Below are 19,921 nucleotides of genomic sequence, written 5' to 3' on the forward strand. Positions count from 1 at the left end.
AAAATGAGCATTCAAAAGAAGTAACATTCACTCAGCTTCAAATCAAAGTGTCAATCTAATGTAATTTCTGGGAAATTCTTAGAGAATGTTTCTGAAAAGTTAAAAATCTGTAATCATATTCCAGTTTTGTTGTTGCCAGAAACATGAATTTAAGTGAAATATCTCAGAACCAACTTCCTCTGAAATGCAACAGCACATTCACAATGAAAACACAAACCCACTATGCTTTTTTTGAATGCTGCTGTGTCAAAACAGAAATAAGTCCTGCAAGAAAAACCTGTAGTAGGTAACTGATGATTGAACAGCAGCATTCAAGATGGAACATAGCTTCTGTCAGAAGGAAAAAAAAATAGCAAAAAGAACAAGACTTCAGAGTACCGAGTAAGCGTGCAGATGCTCAATCACAAAATACGCATAAGACAATGGATGACAGGATCCTTGCCATTATTAGCAATTTCACAGTGATTGCAGAAGCTCACTGTAACCAAAACTGTTTGAAAACTAAAAGTGAAGAGGACAAAAATAGTGATAAAAACGGATTAATCTCAGAGAATCTGATTATGCAGAAAAAGAAAGTGCTGCAAACCAAGAACAGCTTGCATTCATCAAAAATAACCTCTTATAACTAGGAGGTTATAACAGTGACTGATCTCAGACTAAGATTAGCTCTACCTATTAGGTTGCTTGGAAGCTAGTATATGAAAGATTCAACCAAGACATATATTCACTGTAATCAGGAGGTTGAGTTTGGAGGAACACTAGATGTTCATCATGACAAAAAGAAAGCTCGTCATACATCCAGACAACCTGTTGATGGATAAACTTGCCATAGATAATCTAGAACTAAAGATGAAGTCAGAAGCAGTGAAATCAAAAGCAGCAGATGTCTCAGCAGCTTGAGTATCCTTGAAGATGAGAGATGATACCAAAAGAACAAGGTGTGAATGAACTGTAGCTGCTCCACCCTCAGAAACAAGGCTCAATAGATGTATCTGCCTCCGTCACATACTTTCCTCCTACAGTATTTAGGAGCAAAAAGAAGCTTAGCTACCAGAGCAAAGCAACTAATAAAATCCTTTGGCCAAGATTCAGCTTATGCAGTTACATGCAACAGAAGTCATTCAAAGTATATTTTGCCACTATATACTGTAAAGTCATTGGCAGACAAAAATGCAACTTACTTGAATAATAGATCAGGACTTATATGTTTTAGTGAACACCAAAGAGAATGATAAAGCCCATTAGTTTCAGAAGCTAGGATCAAGGTCAGAACAAAATGGTCTTTGATGTCAACACATACATGTTATCATTTACACGCTACTCTAGCTGGGGATGGTAACAACAGACTTGAGCAGCAAAGAAACACTGCAAATGAGCAGCAAAGAAACACTGTATCACATAAGTGAAACTCCTTGTAAGCCTCTCTTCAAAGGTCTACAGCCCCCAAAAAGCTGCAAGTCAATGCTGCAAAGCAGAGAACATTAACACAGAAGGGCCTTTGCCAGACTACAATACTGGGAGAAAAGACCAGACCTGCTGCCTACAAGATGCAAGAAGAGAATACCACAGCTTCAATGCATGAAGAAAAAGGAAAAGGTCTGGTCAGATCCTTGTTCGCTTACATACCAAAATAATCCCAAGCTGGACTGGGTTCAATTTTCTGGTCCACAATGATGTATCAGTGAGCCAAGGCAGTATAGGATACCTGCTCACTTTCAACTCCCCTGCAACAAAAATGTCTGCTGTCAGTTCATTTAAAAATGTTAATTGTTGCGCAAAGCAGAGAGTTGAGCATTAGAAGAATATTGGCATAGTTATTAAGCTTTATTCCCTCAGCACAAGGTGGATCACTAAACAAACAAGGCAACTTTATGCAGAGTAACAACTTAAATAACAATTCCTGCTGGAACATCTCCAGTTAGGTTATCTGTATTATTCATGACAGGATTGTGATCTGAAGACAGTTGCATCAACACTGCACAGCACTCGTGGAACATGTCTGGTTATTAGCAATAAAGAGGAGTTTTAAAACACATACAGTCTGATATATAGTAAAAGATACCAAAAGATACCATCTGAGAGATGCAAGAGAAGATCCAAAAGTTTTCAAGACTATTAAGTCGTTGTTTCTGATGATGAAGTAATTCTAAAGAGCCCCATGAACAAGTCGTATCTCACTGAGTTACAGGTCAAAGAATGGAAAGAAATGTTCACAGATCATGGAGAAAGTACAGTGCATAAGTTATGAATACTGTCTGCAAGTTCCTCTTCTTCCAAAGCAAACCAGAGTACTATGAAGAACCATCCCACAAAAAGATGTGCATTTCTGTGTGTACTTTCTACTGCAAATAATTTTTAAAGTATCTGCTGCACAGGTATATTCAATACTTTTAGGTTTAGCAATGATATATTCTTGTCCAAAGTATTAGAAAATTAGTACATGGAACAGGACAAGATTTACTGAAATTAAGTCTAAGAGCTTGACAGTTTCAAAAAGCACCATCACATATTATATCATCTCATGTAGTACCAGTAACTAACCTTATGCCAACATCAGAGCTCTCAAAAACAGTGGCTAACTGCATCTGTACTAGCAGCCTGCAGAATGAAACCTGCACATATCCTTGAGTCCACCTCAAGTCTTTTCAGCACTTACCCTTCTGTTTCCAAGTAATACTTACTTTGTAATCCAACATGCTTGACATCCCTATAATATACTCAAGACAGCAAGACCCTTGTGCAGTACTGACAACAGCCTGCCACAACTGTACCTTTTTGCCCACCATTAAATACTATAAAAGCTATAACCTTTCCTTACAGACAGTTCAGCAAGTACTAATTCCCAACACCTAATGCCAGCTCCAAGTAGAAAAGCTAAGAGTTTCCACAGTTATCACAGCTCAAAACTTTATTTTCCCCATTGTTTGACTTTCACTAAAATCTAAACTGTTAAAGAACACAAGCCACCCTGGAGTAACAGCTCGCCCTCCTAGATGACTACTTCCACTGTTTTGTCCAATTCCAGTACTCCGTGCTCCAAAATTGGAAAATTTTTTATTATATGGCTTTTTGATTTTTTTCCCAAACTAATTAACTTCCTGCCAGAGTATCTTCAGTTCTTTTAAATAATGTCTATTAATCATCCTATCAGTCCACCAGTTTTACTCAACTGTATCTGATGCTATTATTCATAGGTAAAGAAAAGCATTTCTAAGTTTAGGTCAGATGACGTTATTCCAGTACACCCTCTTACTGGCCACTTTATGGAAATTAAGTACGAAAACACTTCAGTTATGTAATAACCTATTGGAGTTATTTCCAACACTCAGTGAAGGCTGATTTACGCTTAGAGGCCTAAGAACTGTTGAAAGAGTTCTCATCATGCATGAGTATCTACCTCCTTTTAAAATCCTGCTGCTGGGTAGATGGACTCAATGACAACTTGTTGAATCAGGGTTAAACTACTTTCTTCCATCTTTTAAAGCATATTTCTTTGCAGTCTAACTGACCTTTATGTTCCTGTGTCCTGAAATGGTTTATAGAGAACTCAAATGTTTGATTCAGCTGATGCACCCCTGACCCTTCAATTAAGGGATAAAGCAGGTTCACAAACTACATTGTAAAGCCTCAGGTACTGTTCCAGAACAGTCAGGGATGGCTTGACATGTCTGATTCTTCCATGGTTGAAAAAAATCCCAACCAACTCTATAAACACCAACTCCAGAATTCTGTAGGCTTGTTTTTCAAATCCTTAACAAAACTGAAAGCCAAAATCCTCCTATTTTTTCTTTGAAAGTGGAATTAAAGAGTTAGTACAAAACAGTATTCCTGTGTCTTACCAGTAACAATTTTGGAAATATTTTCTTAATATTTACAACAGATTAAGAATTTGTCCCACTTCAATAAAAGTCACATTTTCGTATTCTTATTATGTAATAACATAAAACAGTCATTTAGAACTAAACACTAAAGCCAGTATTGAAAGCAAGTTGAATTAACAGTCTCACTATGCAGTCTCACTTTAAAGCCTAGCTTAGAAGTAGCAATTGAAAAATGCTAATACTTCAAGAATCATTTGTCTCTTTGGCCAAACTGAACAAAAATCTGCTTTTGATTTTGGCTGCAGTAATCTTTTTCTCTCCTCATTCTTGTAACTGTGGACATAGTAAGAGCAGTAAGTACTAGTAAAGGTCTATGTTTATCATGCATTCAACATTCTATGAAATAAAAAAAAAATCCAAGTTCAAAGTGCAAATTTTGGCCATCTGTCACTAAAGTAATATAAATAAACATTGAGCAGTAAAACAGAACTTACTCAGATACTTGTTCAGCAGTTGGGATATCTACAGAAACTGAAAATAAAAACAAAATATTTTATTAAAAATATTTAAAAATGTGGAACTTTTAAATCCAAGTACACAGAAATAACAATAATGCAACTGAAAAAAGGACTGCATTTAACACCAAAACATCCACATGGAGGTATTTGTATATGGATACTCTATAGAAAAGACACTATATGTACTCACCTTTCTCTATAACAACTTGACAAGTATGAGTGTGGCTTTCACTCAGATGTGTGGCCATGCTATCTAAGCCAGAAACATCAGTCAGGAAATCACAGTTAAGACACACTACAGTCACACCTCTAGAAAACAGAAAGTGAAAAGGAAGTATAAACACAACACAGCTGTGCAAACAGTTCTCTTAACTTACAGCAACTGGACAGACTATAAGGAAAACAAAATAAAATTTCCTCCACCTTTAGATAAGATCACTCACAAAAACTTTTCATACTGCAGTTAGCACCTGGTAATCCCTATGAATGACCAGGGTATCTCCATGCTGGACATAGCACAGAGAACACTTTGGACAACTTTATCTGTGAAGCATGAGTTTCTTGGGTTTGGTGGGTATTTCATTCTTTTGTTTCCCTTGCCCCCTCCCCATTGTGCATATTAGGAATAACCAGAACATAAAGAAACGAATATTTCTTAAAATTGCTCAGAAGTTACTAAATGTGGACAAATAACAAATAGCTGTCACTGACCAGAATACTGCTAGTGGAAGAGCTAAAGTTTTTATTTCCTTGCTCTTCCTAAATAGTGGAAGCCCAGAAATTCAATAGGCTCTAATCTCATTTAACAAATCAGTTCCCTATCAGAAAGTAAAACCACAATGATATGTAACTAAAAAAAAAAAAGCTGAGTTACCGTAGCTCTTCTGAATGCTTCTTATAGATCCAAAATCTTTTACTTGGACGAGCACTGTGAAAACTGAATAAATGAAAACATTAATATTTAAGACTGGTTTTCATAAGTACAATACTCTCTGCACTGTACATTAGTTATGACAAGGCACGAAAACAAAGACTGGCAACTGACCTGCATTATCCTAAAACATAAAATTGCTGAAAGCTTACAGAATTGTGAGTATCAGTTCTAGTTTAGAATGTTGGCTCTCCTATAAATAAGAGGAACAAGGCTTAACTTTGTCAGCACAGTCCTGCAAGAACATAATTACATTGCTTTCATCAGCAGTTCAGCTCTCGAAGCACCATGGCTATAGCTACACACCGCTCCACAAAAGCAAAGCTTTGCTGAATTCACACTTCATAAAGAAATGGCTTAAAATGAGGTAAATAAAATATTTAGAAAACCTGTAAGTTCTCTTATACAGGTTAACTATGTGCCAACACTGTACTCCCACATGAAACAAAAAAGCAAACAGCTGAGTACAGGGGCTGCTACTGCAAAAACACCCTTCCTTTAACAACCTTGCTCCTCACCATCCCTTGTTCCTTACACTCACCAAAAAAGATTATGATAGATGCTGCAGGGGGTCAACGCATGGGGAGCATTAGTTTGTCAAGGAGACAAAGACAAAAGACTGCTTATTTTATTGCATGGTTGAATTTTACAAAACCCAGAAACATAGACAACAGTAGGAACAGTTTACTTTAGATTACTCCCCCCTTTTCTGGAGTAAATCTCTTGTACAACCAGACTGAAGCACATTATTTTTAACTGTTTTTTTTAAGCATGCAACCAATGGTTTATATCCATAAAATCATACTTCAGTCTAGGACTTACATAAGCATTGAAATTATTCTGAATAGGTCAACATATAAAGCATTCAAAAACTTGTAAAGACTTGGGTCATAAATTCAAGAATTCTAGCATTCAAAAATACCAAGGCATTTTATACATACATCTATTTAATATGACAACTGCCTTCTGTATTTTTATGCAATATATTTGGATTGTTTAGGGCACAAGATAAACAAGTATGTTTTCAAAGTTTTGTTTTACTGCCACTGCTATGTCTTAACTATTGAAGAGCATAATTGTATTGCTCTGAAAACAATCATTTATTTTCTTAAGAGGCTTTTTAGCGCTGTCATCACTAAAACCCCACACTGTCTTATTTGCAGTGACAAAACTCCTGCAAAATGAGATGTTATTTTAACGGCTGACCAGATGTAGTCTAAGAAAAGGTATCCACTTCAGCATGCTATTTGAGACATCCTTTACATAGTAGTCTGTGCACAGATTTCACTAGCAATATCTGTGGCTGTATGCATTCAACACTTGTAAAATCAGATAAGGCATTCCATCTGAATCCCAGGGAACGTGCAACAATTAATCACAATTTGCTAAGTCTGGTGGAAATCATTATGGAATATCTCATAGAAACTGAAGCAAAGACAAAACACTTCCTGAACCACTGGAATTTTAAGGCAAAACAAGAACATTGGGTTTAGGCCCTCATTCCGAAGCAAAAAACCAACTTTACACATTTCCCTGCCAGTCTTATGATCCAGTTCAAAATTCAGCTGCCAGGAACACTTGAGAAACCTTATATGAATTTATGAAGTATCTGACATCCCAATCAAATTTCTGAAGAGTTCTTACCTCATCATGTGATTCACATAGGCTTTGCTACAGCTAGTGTTGTATCTGCATAAGCTACAGTGGACATAAGCAGGAAAATGGCTTGCAAAATCTTTTACTTCTGAGTAACATTCAATGCATTTGTGAACTCCTGAAAGATACCTAATAGTAATATGAAAAAGTTACCTATTAATATCAACATTTTAAGACAAGATAACTATTCCAAACTTACTGCTTTTAGTAGCAAGATTGCCTACTTCCTACTTGAGGAACTCAAAAGTGCAATACTTAAAGGTTACCATAGCACACATAACAAAAACTTTGTTTCCCTTCTTCCTTAAGTTATGCTGTCATTCTCATCTTAGTAAAAAAATGTGAAAGTTAATATAAGCATCTGTTACTGGCAACTCCTGGCCAAGAAGGTACTGCAGTAGATAAGAACCTCCAACTTCAGCTGCTACTCTTGTCTCTATGTACTTGACAAGGATTTCAAAGAAATGATTCATCCACTACAACACACAGAAAAAGCTGTTGGTTTTCCTGTCACCCCTGATATTCCCCACTTTGCTCTGAAATATCTACAAGGCAAGAACGTAATCCTGCTCTTCCCCAATTCTGGATGTCTCAGAGAGCTATGCACTGGGAGCATCAGCACCTTACTGGAAGACAGGCATCTACAATCTTTGACAAAAAAAACATTAACTCATCTTAGCCAATGAAGTTATATTCTAGTCTATAAAACAACCATTAAATTATTAACACAAGGATACCAAAACCCAGTAAATTGTAAATATAAAGACAGCATTCCCAAAAGCATTAAGGTATCTCCTAGGACAGAGAAGACTTGACCTTTCAAATAACACATTCAAATAAACCCCTTAAAAAAAAAAAAAAAACTGAAGGAGGGGAATATTTTGCCCTGCATCAGAAAACTTGCAAAGAACACCCAAGCAGGCAGATGTATTCCCGTCCTCAGGTCACTTTTAAACATAAATCTGACTCATGAGTCAGTATTTCAACACTCTGTGGCTCTGTGCAAAAAAAAAAAAAAAAAAAAAAATTAAATCTAAATTTAGGACAGGAAAGTTTCCAGAACATATGTCTTTGCAGCATAAAGTAGTCTATCACCAACAAAATTGGTGAATGAAGATTCTGAACTATAATAACAGTACCAGTAGCTTTTTCTACAAAACTAATCTTCTCTACTGCAGTATAAATTATCAATTAGAAGTTATTAGAGGAGACATTGAAGTGATGGATTATTTATATTCAAAGTATAAAGATATTTTTAATGCCAGTATATTACCTTAGATTATGCAATGCTGTATTTGTAACTTCTTTTTTTTTCCTGCTGTTGGTCCATGCATTTTGCTTCTTTGATGTAGCTGGTTTTGATTTTGCTTTTGACCTATTTGTATTAGATTTGTTATGATTTTTAGTGGTATTTTTAGATTTAGGTGATAACTGAAATGTGGAAGAACTTGTACTAACAGAAGACGTAGCTGATGCTCCTGATAGAAGAGATCCAAGAGATGCTCGAATAGTCACCTACAAGTATGAAATTAAAACATTTTCTATTTAGATTTAAGCCAAGTTCCCATTTCTATTTGTCTCAGTGTTTAAGCCACTTCAGGCAAAAATCAGAGCATAAGAAATGCTCCACAGTGAAGACTGCTTTGAAAATAATGAAATGCTGTTGACTAGAACAAACCTAGCCTCAATAGTCTATTGGATGCTTTAAAAGCTCTTGTTTTGGTGGAGATAGCCATGACAACACACTTATGTCTTTTCAGACCCGTAACTGGCTACATCCTGCTTTCTTAGATAAACAAAAAAATAATGTAGCAGTGGAAAAAAAAGAGGAATAAGCCTAATTAGCCCTACTAAGAAGAGTATCAAACAGTTCTGTCAGTGCCTGTAATTAGAATGATTTGGGTTGGAAAGGACCTTGAGATCATCTAGTACCAAGTCCTCTGCCATGGGCAGAGACACCTCCCACTAGACCAGGTTGCTCAAAGCCCTGCACACCCTGGCCTTGAACACTTCCAGAGATGGGGCAGCCACGGCCTCCTTAGCCAGTCTGTGCCAGTGCCTCACCACTCTCACAATAAATAATTTCTTCCATGTATCTTATCTAAATCTCCCCTGTTTAAGTTTGAGCTATTACCCCATGCCTTGTCACTACAGTCCCTGATGAAGAGTCCTTCTGTAGGCCCCCTTTAGATAGTGGAAGGTTGCTATGAGGTTTTTATGCAGCTTCTCTTCTCCAGGGTGAACAGCCCCAACTTTCTTAAGACTGTCTTTGTGTGAGAGGTGCTCCAACCCCCTTATCATCCTTTATGGCCCTCCACTGGACTTGCTCCAACAGTTCCAGGTCCTTCATATTCTGGGGACACCAGAACTGTATGCAGTACTTTGACCCGTTTTAATTAAAGCCCTGTGTTCTTGCTGCCTCATTATTAGCCTATTTACTTCCTTCAGATATTTTTGTTTCTCATCTTATAGCCCCAAGGGATAATTCTTGCTCATACTCATAGTTTAGAAGGACCTCATCTTCTAAACCTGGTTCCAGGTGTCTACTAACACTAAAATTTTATAAATAATCTAAGCTTTTCTTAGATCATGAAGACCCTGAAATCTTTAAAAGACTGAGATACTGGCAATGCTTTACATTAGGCCAAGCAACAACTTCCATCAACTTCAGTAATTTTCTCTTCCTGATTCTATAGGAAACAAACTGTGAAGAGCTGGTAAGACTAAAACGTAATTTTCTTCTTCCATTCAAGTGAAAGGACACATATCTTCGCATTTCATTAAAAAACTGTAGCAAAAAGCCCTGAAATCCACAGGAAAATCCTAGTCTAAGTGGTTCCTTCTTGAGAAATGGAAGAAGGATTTAAAGATCGCCTAAGCATTGTGAGGGGACCTAAATCTACTTCATGAAACACTTCACAGAAAATCATGGTGTGTTTTTTTTACCATTCAAATGCTAGAGCTAGAAAAGATCTGGTGAACTCAGATTTTAAGCAATATTGTTTATAGAGAAGTAGGTGTTGCACTCTATATGATTTTTTGCCACCACCTTCCACAGGTTGAAATATATTCTACAAGAAATGCTGCAGACCCCTCAGATCACACCCAGACTACCTCCTTTGCTGCTAGCACAAGAAAGGCTAAATGGAAGGAAGACAAATGAACCAACAGCTCAAGAAAGTAGCACTAACTGGACTACTATCCATGTATAGACAAATGGGACAGAAAGCAACACCACAGACCACCAGGAGGAAGCTGTAAACTGTACCTGGTGATTCTTCCAACAGGAGTGTTTTTTTGAGTTTTAGATTTGGAGGTGGCAAAAAAAAAAAAAAAAGGGAAAAAATAATCTTTGGTTTAGAAAAGAAATAAGAAAAGAGTTAAGTACTTTTAACTCCATGACTTTCTCTACCAAAATGTGGTTTGTTGTCCATTTGGGCTTTTTTTTTTTTCCCCCTTGTCCCTTCTAATTCTCCTGTATGAAGATTTACCTTTGTTCCAGGAGGCAATCCTTCTAACTGCTTGGGTTTCCTGAATGTTCGGTGATGCTGAGTCTTGTGATCCATTTTTTCTTTGCATGTCAAAAACTGCAGTCTGCACTTAGTACAGCGGTATATTCCTTTTTTCTTTTATAAATAGAAGACAGAAAGCAAGCATGAATGTCGTGATAAATAAACTCCAGCCCTAGCTGGTCTCAAGCAACTGCCATCCAGCTTCTAAAACATCAACCAGAAAAACTGATACTGCACAAAGCCAAAATTAGAATTAAAGAATTAAGAAAGGATTTTTTTTCTCCTCTCTAGAATTACTTTAATTATATTAACAGTATTAGTTTTATTAATATTACCTAAATAGTAGTTAAAAATAATAATTTAAATACGTGAAAATACAAGGCAGTATCATTACTAAGAGGACAAGGAATCAGGTTATCACTTACAAGAAGACACGGGACTTTGTTATCTATTTGTCTACTTGAACTAGTGAAAGGTTTGCTATTACCATCGGGAGAAGCAGAACAGATCACTACAACTTAATGAAGAAACCAAGTAGCAGAAATACTTTCAGAATATTCAGTTGTTTTTTTTCTTAACAAGCTGCTGTCATACACAAACATAAGCAAGTCTAACAATTCTCTTACAGACTTACTATTAACTATTCTTATCCCGTTAACAACTACATAAGTCAGTTACACCTTTGTTTTCCCCCAGAAACAGATTCATTATGTGTATTTGGCATTTTTCTACCATCAAGGATTGAAAATACCTGCTTACCTGATGCCTCATGTAGTGATGCATATATGGTGCTCCAATTTTAATTACTTTGAGGCAAAACGGACACAGCAAATGTTTTGTATTTTCGTGAACTGTTCTAAAATGTGTTTCTACATCTGAAAAAGCTGAGGATCTGTAGTTGCAAACCTAAAATAAAAATTTAACTTTCTTGTTATAACTTAATACTAAAGATCGGGGGGGTGTAATCTAAAAACAAAACTGTCACTTGAGATACCTGGCAAACATACGGCATTTCACCTGGCTTATGATTGTCCTTCATATGTTGCAGAAGAACTTGCTCTGTTTCAAAGGATAATTCACAGATTTTACAAATCGCTAGAAAAGTGAAAGAAAAAGAGTAAAAATTTGGGGTCATAAGAAAGGAAATAAATTTTAATATTATGTTTATGTCAACTATAAGTATCTATAAAGGTAAAGCAATCTAACTATCATTCTATAATTAAGAAGAAATTCCTTGTACAATTTCAGAAAGCCAGGAGTCCAAGACCCTTAAACAACGTGAATTCTTGCAGTCAAGCTTTCAATTAAAAACTGAACAAAAAAAAAAACTCTTTAAGAATATTTTTTCCACACACACTGATCTTACATAAACTGAACGAGTACTCAGCTCCTACATTAAATCAAGATTATTACTCTTAAAATACAATAGCTTTACTCTGAAGTTACAAACCAGCAAAGTCAGAAAATACCTAAAAATTTTAGACCACAAAAAGATTCAGTGTAACACAACGCAACTTACTAGATGATTCGTAAGGGGTGTGTGTACTTTCAATGTGGCACTGCAGCTGGAACGGTGTGGGAAACTGACGGTAACAGTGCTGGCAGGTAGTGTGGCTTTCCCAGCTTTCACTGCTTTGTTTCTCAAGTTCCAAGTGATGTTTCATGTGGTTCATAAACCTTTAAATGATAGTGAAAACAGGTGCAAAACCTACATTTTAACATTCGCTATGATAAATCACGTGCAAGAGGTACCAGATTCTTTTTCTAAAGTACACTCTGGAAGGATTTCTCAATTTCAAAAAAATCTTAGGATTAAGTGTTCGTAAAGTAATAAAGAGGTAACCGAGTTAAGCAAGCTGACTGACAGAAATCACCTTTCAAAGCTTAAAAAAAGTTGTGACTATTACAAGAACCATGCAATGTATCTGAAACGTGTTCCAAGATTAAGCAATCTATTGCCTTTTTCACAGTTGCAAATTGTCTTGAAAGGGACATCAGCAAAGGCAGAAACAAAATGTATCAGCTGTTCAGGCTTCACCACCACCAGTGTCTCAAAGCCACATTCTGAAACAAGTATAACTTTAGCTCTGCTGAAAACTATTAAAGTGGCAAGAACATATCTGTAATTAGAACATTACAGCTTTATCTGAAACTACCTCCATTCAAAATTGGCAGGCTTTCAGGAGCTTTCTTTATATAAAGCACTCAGGACTGAACTGAATTATGAAGGACTGTTATCGAAGAATGACACTATACAGCTGACAATCAGAAGACTATGAGAAACTTGATGGTATGTTACTACTTCAGTTACCACCTTTTCCTCATTAGTATGTCCACCTATCTGTAGCAGGACCCTATTCTGAGAAGCCTAGGCACTGGCAGGTCACACTTACTGGTGAAGCAGCAGAAGGATAGGTTAGTTGTACAACACACTACTGTTAAAAACTGTTCCATTTTCAATGTGCTTCATTTCAGTACAGCCAGAGGAACTATTAAATGTCAGTCACACTCGCATAAAAAATGTAGTTCTCTGAGTGGTGACCTTGGAACTGGGTGGGGGGGAGGGTGTGCTGAGAGAGAAAGCAAGGAGAATAGTCTCTTGAGCTCAGGCTTCTAGTATGATGAAGTTGCTTAAAACAGAAAGAAATAAAAAAAAAAGGCAGCAGAAAAAAAACTGATACTAGTACTGTATATTACCTTAATGGAACACTATTTCACATAGATTGAACATGATCTATATGTGCAACCACAGATCTTTTAAAGAAAGTACGGGATTAACTGATAAATCATTTTTGTGCTTTTCTGAATTAAGGTCCATAAAACTTCCACTAAAAGACATACTACATATTTTGTCCACTAGAAATGTTTAAAGGTGCAAAATACACCTTGAAATAGAAAATCTGAAGTTAGAGAACTATAGAAGACAGGGACAAAGGTACAGCAAAAATTAATATGGCTGAAGTCAGCTCTACAGAAACTCTGAGAAACAAATTAAGTGCTCATTTTTAATGACTTGCTGTAGAACACACAGGCACTACAGCACCAGTAGCATACAATATAATGCTGAATAGAAAATAATGCCTGAAAAGTATTTTTTAAATGAACCCAGAATCTTTAAATCAAGGATTCTGTGAACTACTTTTCATGATACTGCAAGAAAGGCCTACTTGAAAAGTATTGTGCATACAAAAACAGAAGAAAAGCCTCTTAGCCCATATCAAATGTTGTTTACTGCACTTAAAGAGATAAAATGCAAAGGAAGAAATGCCATAAATATCAAAAACTATAAAAATCGTAAGAGTACTCTTAAAGTCTAGCAACATACAACAATTTCTAACTGCTTAAGACAATTTACCAATACTTTTACTTAGGATTTATAAATCCTTAACAATTAATAGCAAATTGAATGTTTCTAATTACATGAAGCTTTTGTTTTTTCAATAATATGGGTCTAATGTTAGCAAAAACCTGTTCATTTTAAATTGCAGACTACACCCTTTGAAGGAATAGTCCATTTTTCAGTTTTACATTCTGCTACTTCAGCTTCCCTTGAAGAATGCATGTATAAAAGTTCAATGACCTTAACTTTCACAGGAACAATGACACGAAATGTCTAACCATTAAAACAGCTTACTGAACTTTTTTTGCAGCATTTGGAAGTAAAATTATTCCATCAAAATAACAGATGTTACATAAGTAAACCACCAACTATTAGTCATTGTGCAGCACTAAAGGGAATTAATACTTGCATCTACCGATACCACCATCAATCCAGATGGCAAATTGTAAAACACTGTGTTACCCTTTCTAACCCCAAAGTCCTACAACTGCTCTCATTAAAACTCTACTGTTTATGTTAAACACCATAAAATTTTCTAATTCTAATCTGGAAAAAGTTTGTTATGGCCATACATGCATAGTGAAGATTAATTCAATTTCTGTTCAGCTACTCACTATTACCAGTTTTCAGTAAGAAAAAAAAAAAAAATCTGTTCCAGAGAGACAATGCACAAGACTATGGGCTGTAAGTGATCAACAAACAATTAAGTGAGTTCAAATACCTTATGTTATTTTTAAGAACTTTCAGACAACTGAAGCACTTGAATGTTGTATGAGTCTTCTGCTCCTGTTGTACCTGCTGGGTGTCACCTTCATGTTTTCCATAATAAAAGTCATTAACTAACATAATCAATTTTCCTTTCTCAGATTCAGCAATCTTGCCTGTTGTGCTTGAACATTCTGTTTTGGCCACTCCCAGGAAAAAGTTATTTACCATATCTGGACAACAATACTGGATGGCAGTGGGGAGAAGAAGAAACAGAAACAAAGGTATCAAACTTTCTTAACAAACTGCATCAATCACAGTAACATTTTAAAACTGGAGCCACTCACTAACTGGAGTTAGATACAAAGCTCAATTCTCTGACACACTGACTTCATTCATATCCAAATACAAATTTTGACCAGTAACTGTATCAAAATAAAAAGGTAGGTTTACGCTGTTATCTTTGTCTCAGTAGCAATTTAACAGAGATGTGGGTCAGCTGGCTGCCTATTATCATAGGCACTTATCCTCATCAAATTCACAGGAAGCTGGCCAATGGTTCAGAAAGTCCCAGCTGTGATAGACAGAAATCATACACATACAGCAAATATGTCTCAACTCACTGGAAAAGTAAGACAAAAAGTGGTAGGATTTATAGCCAGCCTACTCTTTTCTTCCTCTCCATGACTGCGAGACACAGAGCATTTAGGCTCTGGCTGATCCTAGCCAGAAGCCAGTTTAACTTCATACAAAAACATAGCCCACATTAAGACTGCTATAATGTTTAAGAACCCGAAGTATTTTACCTTCATATGATTTTTTAGAGGATCCATAAGATTGAAATGAATATTGCACTTCGGACAGGCTCGTGGAAAAGGTCCTCCATTTTTAATGGTGCTTGCTACAGCATCTGTACCTGTAAAATTTAAAAGATGTTAATACTCAGAACTCACAAACATTATTATCTTAACAAAATATGCAATTTCAAATGAAAACTATTACAATTGATGTAGCTGACGTAACCATAAGCAAGGTTTTACAACCATCTTTTAACTACTCTTTCTTTTTTCCAAACTCACTTTGTTTTGTTTGATACAGGCCTATAAACAACTTATACAAAATCTCAGCAGCAACCAAGGATAAAACAGGAGGCTGAAGGTAGCATGATAGAGACAAAGCACTAATTCTATGCACAAGCCACTCCCCAGGTAGCATGGATTTCTGATGTTTTAAAAAATTCTGATTCTCAAATGAGCATGTAAAACTTGTTTCATTCCATGACCTGATCATCATCACAATGGGGTTTGGATAATGGGTTTTGGAAAGGAATTTCACCATCTGGTTCTCAGTGAGGCTTTTTCTCTCTGGACAGGTGTTAGAACCCAGGTCTACCCAGATGCAGCATTCTTATTGAGTAAAGGAGAACCTGGAGAATAAATCCTCTAAGTAATTACTCCCAGTAATGAACAAAAATAGTATTTTTCTTGTCAACATACAATTATTAATACCTTTTGAGCAAAACCAAAAAAGCCTTCATTAGCTTAAACCTCAATGAATAAACCCATGCTTCCAGTTTTCATCAAACTGCCAAAATACATGAGAGCAGGTGCTACTTTTCCAGATGAAGTTTTCTTGCATTCTCAAGACATAATAGCTGGATGACTCTGTGCTGAATATGTAGTTTAGAAGAAGAGGTCAAGCACAGAAACAGTTTCAATTAACATCTCAACTGTAGAGTCAATTGTACCCTGCTAGGGCTATGAAAAAAATGTAATAAAATTAACCACATAAATTCATCCACCTCATAACAAGGGAATAAGTAAATAAGCGCAAGAGATGACCATGCATTACACATTTCTTCATAAAAGTAGTCTTGCATAGTCCATGACATAGACATGGATCAAACAGTATTCTCCCCTGAAGCTAGCAGTATTGCCAAGAATCATACTTAAGCACAAAGTCCATCACATGAATGGTTGGCCATGCAAGAGATGTACTGTAAAGCAGTGTTGCAAACTGTTGCTGTCACTGTTGGTTAAACACTTGGACACATCACAGCTAAGTGGAGGCAAGCTGAAGAAAGCAGGTTCTGCAGCAAAATAGTGTTCTGTAGTACTTCAGCGCTGCTTTCTGTGACAGATTAAAAACTGTGATGCTAGCATGGAATGGCTTAGAGACTAACTTTGTCACAGCATTTAGGAAGATCCTCTAGTTACCTTTTGTATATTTTAGACTGCAGCACATTACCTGTTTTACCCAACACAGAGTGGAAGAAAATATTTTTCTGCCATATTACATACTGTAGCCATTTCCTTCTGGTGGCTGGGGAAGGGTCTGATAATAAACCAGCTGCAAACAGGCAAACCCCCCAAATACTAAAGTTATTCCCAACAACAGAATCGCAGGTAGTGCCTCATTTTAACATTATGGGATAGAATATGTGGCTGGAAATCTCTCTAAGTGAAAAATCAATCTTTGTCTACTACAACCAGCTGGAAAGCACCTTTTGGCTCTGGAGGAAAATGCACCTAATTATTAATATGCTGAAACAGCTAGACTACCTCTCTTCTTGTAGGGAGGAAAAGGTCTTTCAAAGAACATCCTCTCTTTGAAACTTAAATGTCTCCTCCCTTCCCAGTACTTTAAACTGTATCAAAAACACAGCTGCAAAAGAAGGGGAGGAACTGCAAAATGCAATAATTAGTCAAAGTACAGACTTACAGGAGTAATTTAGGTTGAGCCTGTGGAGGTGTTTTTGTCCAGCCTCTCAAAGTCCAATTTCCTTTGGGATGCTCAGAGCCACATCCAGTGAGCTTCTGAATATCTCCTAAAATGGAGATTCTACAATCTGAGTCCTTGCTGCCTTGCCTCGCATTGCTACAATGATTTTTCTTCCTTTTATCTGATCAGAATTGGTTGATAAATTCAGCAGTCACAGAATTATTTCAATCTTGATCTTCTGGTTGGTTGCATTTTAAATTTCAACTCTCTATTCAGTTATTTGATGCAGAAAATCTGGTTTAAGCATATGACATCAGGGGCATTTACTCTGATCATCTGCCTTCACAGCTGTTGAACAAATAAGTCATTGCTTTACAGAATTCAAACAACTGAAACAACAAAGGTCTAAAATCTGAACAGATAATAACCTAGGGTATATTAACTTGTAAAGGTATGTAAACCTTTGCACAGAAAGGTTTTTCTTATTTTAAAGCGTAAGAACATAGTAACTCATTTACATTGCCATACTAGCATTAATAATACCAACCAACTTAAACATTATAAGAGTGCTACCTTTTTCCACGCAACAAATGCATGGACTGACAGCTAGACCATTTGATTACCCTACCTTTTCAAGATACATTTTGTGATGGTGTTACTGTCGTAGAGTTAACTGAAGGTGAAATAGCTGAGTTGCTTCCAGCACCAACCTCATTAGGCTTGGCCTTTTTTTGGAAATGCTCTATTGTCTTCAGAAGTAGCAAGACACTTAAATATAAAACACTCATTCAGAACTACAGTGGTTTAAATTAAAGAACCTCAGGTTTTTTTTCTTAGTAAATTACAAACACAGCAGTGATGTCTACACTTTAAAAGATAGGCAAGTGCACATAAAGCAGTTAAGATCTCCCTAAATAATAAACCATACAGAAGTTTAGAAACTTATATCCAACTCAGACTAAACATTCAAAAGCCAGTGGAGAAGTGTAAACGCAAAGAGATACAGACCCATCCCTGAAACACAGTAAATCATATTATGCCCACCTGACTTCATTTGGCCTACTTTTCACATCTTGACCCACACTACTCTGAGACAAGGTGAGTTCACAGTAATAAAATTAAGCTAAACAGCTGGTTTCTGCAATGCCCACTGTTTGGAACAACCTCTGCCCTTCTAATGAGAAACTTCTGTCCTCTCTCCTGGTTCTATGTTAATGCTGGTTTAGTTTGTTATGTAACTCTGTAAAACATATGAGACTTCAGGTTGTAGTATGCAGAATGAAGTGTCGTAACTCCCAAGAACCAATCACAGCACACCTATTTTCTCCTTTCTGCAAGAACAGCATTTTGCAGTATTCCTTCTAAACAAAAGAACACCTCTAAATAACTCTGAAATCATAGGTTCAGTGCCTGATTAACATGCCCATCAAAACTTGGCTCCATCTTGTCCTGAAACTTTTGTCTGTCACTGTAAGATTGCACTTGATGATGTAATATCAATGAGTTCAGCCCTCAAGTAGACCTGAAAAAGCAGAGCTATACACCAGAAGTCTGAACTGCCAGCACAGGCCTTGTAAATCTGTCAGAATCACAGACTGCAAATAGCCTTAAGACTATCATAAGCAACAAGGACCAGACTTCAGACACAATGATTTGAACTAAGAACTTTCTTGAATACTGCCCTTGCAACAGTCTAGCTCTAAACCGAGTTAGAAAGTCATCTTCACCAAGCAAAGGTAACTTGTGTCACACAGTTATTCAACCTTCTGAGAAGAAACAAAACTGTTCCCACCCCCAAGATGTGTTTACTCAGTGACAACAATCAACACCTAGCAAACATTCTGGATAGTCTCCCATTGAACCCACAGAGGCAAAGACTCCCTGCAGGCAATGCTGATATTTGAGCATTTTGGAGAGATTTTACTACACTATACCCCTCATACAGGAAACATAATTGACTTGTTATATATATATTTAATCATCCTAACATTTTCCACTATAACATAATTTCCTTCTTTCTAACATAAATTAACACATTAAGCTCAAATGTCTCACTGTAGGCATTGTTTGGCCAAGGTAACGAACACATTCACAAAATAAACAGGTCATTCATTAGTCACAAAATAAACAGGTCATTCACTAGATACTACTTGTTCCTAGGGTTTTTTAATTTATTTACACTTGCACCACTAGGTATATGAGCTGGTTACATTGACATATGTGTCTTGATCAACAAAGGCTTCTATAGAGCTGGTATGACTTAAGCATTCTTCTGTATCAGAGACTATTCAAGCATCAGGCCATCAGGCACTGCTGCTATATATTTAAGTGTAGTTGTGTAATGACAGCCAGGGACAACACAGGAGGTCTGGCTGGTTTTACAAAAGTAATAAGTATTGTTTTTACTGTAGAAAACCTGACTTAGAAGACTATTCTTACATGGCAACAAATTTGGTAATAATTTCAATTAGAGCCTGAAGACTATTTCATGCATTTATAAAGGTGAACTTTAACTCAGCTTATACAAGTCTAACAAATTGCCCCTTTCAGAATATATATAGGTTTGTATTTGATTTGTTGTTTGTTCATCGGAAAAAAAAAAATTAAGCCTATTCTGAAAAATAATCAAACCAATTCCAAATATTATTTAATATCTAATCAGTATAAATCAGACTGATTCCTCTTTTTTTCAAAGTGCCTCTCTCAGCTAGGGTGTA

At 36.4% G+C, this 19,921-nt stretch overlaps 1 protein-coding gene across 7 annotated transcripts in view; it reads right to left on the reverse strand.

The window, feature by feature from the left end:
- ZNF280D (zinc finger protein 280D) overlaps window positions 1-19,921 on the reverse strand; it is a 48,844-nt gene that overhangs the window by 10,555 nt on the left and 18,368 nt on the right. For 4 of the 7 annotated variants that reach the window (XM_065687941.1, XM_065687939.1, XM_065687940.1 and 1 more), the window contains 11 exons: window positions 15,290-15,399; window positions 14,500-14,729; window positions 11,958-12,115; window positions 11,433-11,533; window positions 11,198-11,344; window positions 10,418-10,552; window positions 8,200-8,441; window positions 6,915-7,055; window positions 5,214-5,276; window positions 4,530-4,648; window positions 4,316-4,352 (listed from right to left, as the gene is read on the reverse strand). In XM_065687941.1, coding sequence (XP_065544013.1) covers window positions 4,316-4,352; window positions 4,530-4,648; window positions 5,214-5,276; window positions 6,915-7,055; window positions 8,200-8,441; window positions 10,418-10,552; window positions 11,198-11,344; window positions 11,433-11,533; window positions 11,958-12,115; window positions 14,500-14,729; window positions 15,290-15,399 — 1,483 coding nt within the window. Of the gene's footprint in view, window positions 1-1,626; window positions 1,725-4,315; window positions 4,353-4,529; window positions 4,649-5,213; window positions 5,277-6,914; window positions 7,056-8,199; window positions 8,442-10,417; window positions 10,553-11,197; window positions 11,345-11,432; window positions 11,534-11,957; window positions 12,116-14,499; window positions 14,730-15,289; window positions 15,400-19,921 lie in introns of all 7 variants that reach the window. The other 3 variants (XR_010614493.1, XR_010614494.1, XR_010614495.1) reach the window with 1 other exon arrangement.

Source organism: Lathamus discolor, chromosome 8 (assembly GCF_037157495.1).
Source record: "Lathamus discolor isolate bLatDis1 chromosome 8, bLatDis1.hap1, whole genome shotgun sequence".
Classification (NCBI taxonomy): Eukaryota; Metazoa; Chordata; class Aves; order Psittaciformes; family Psittacidae; genus Lathamus; species Lathamus discolor.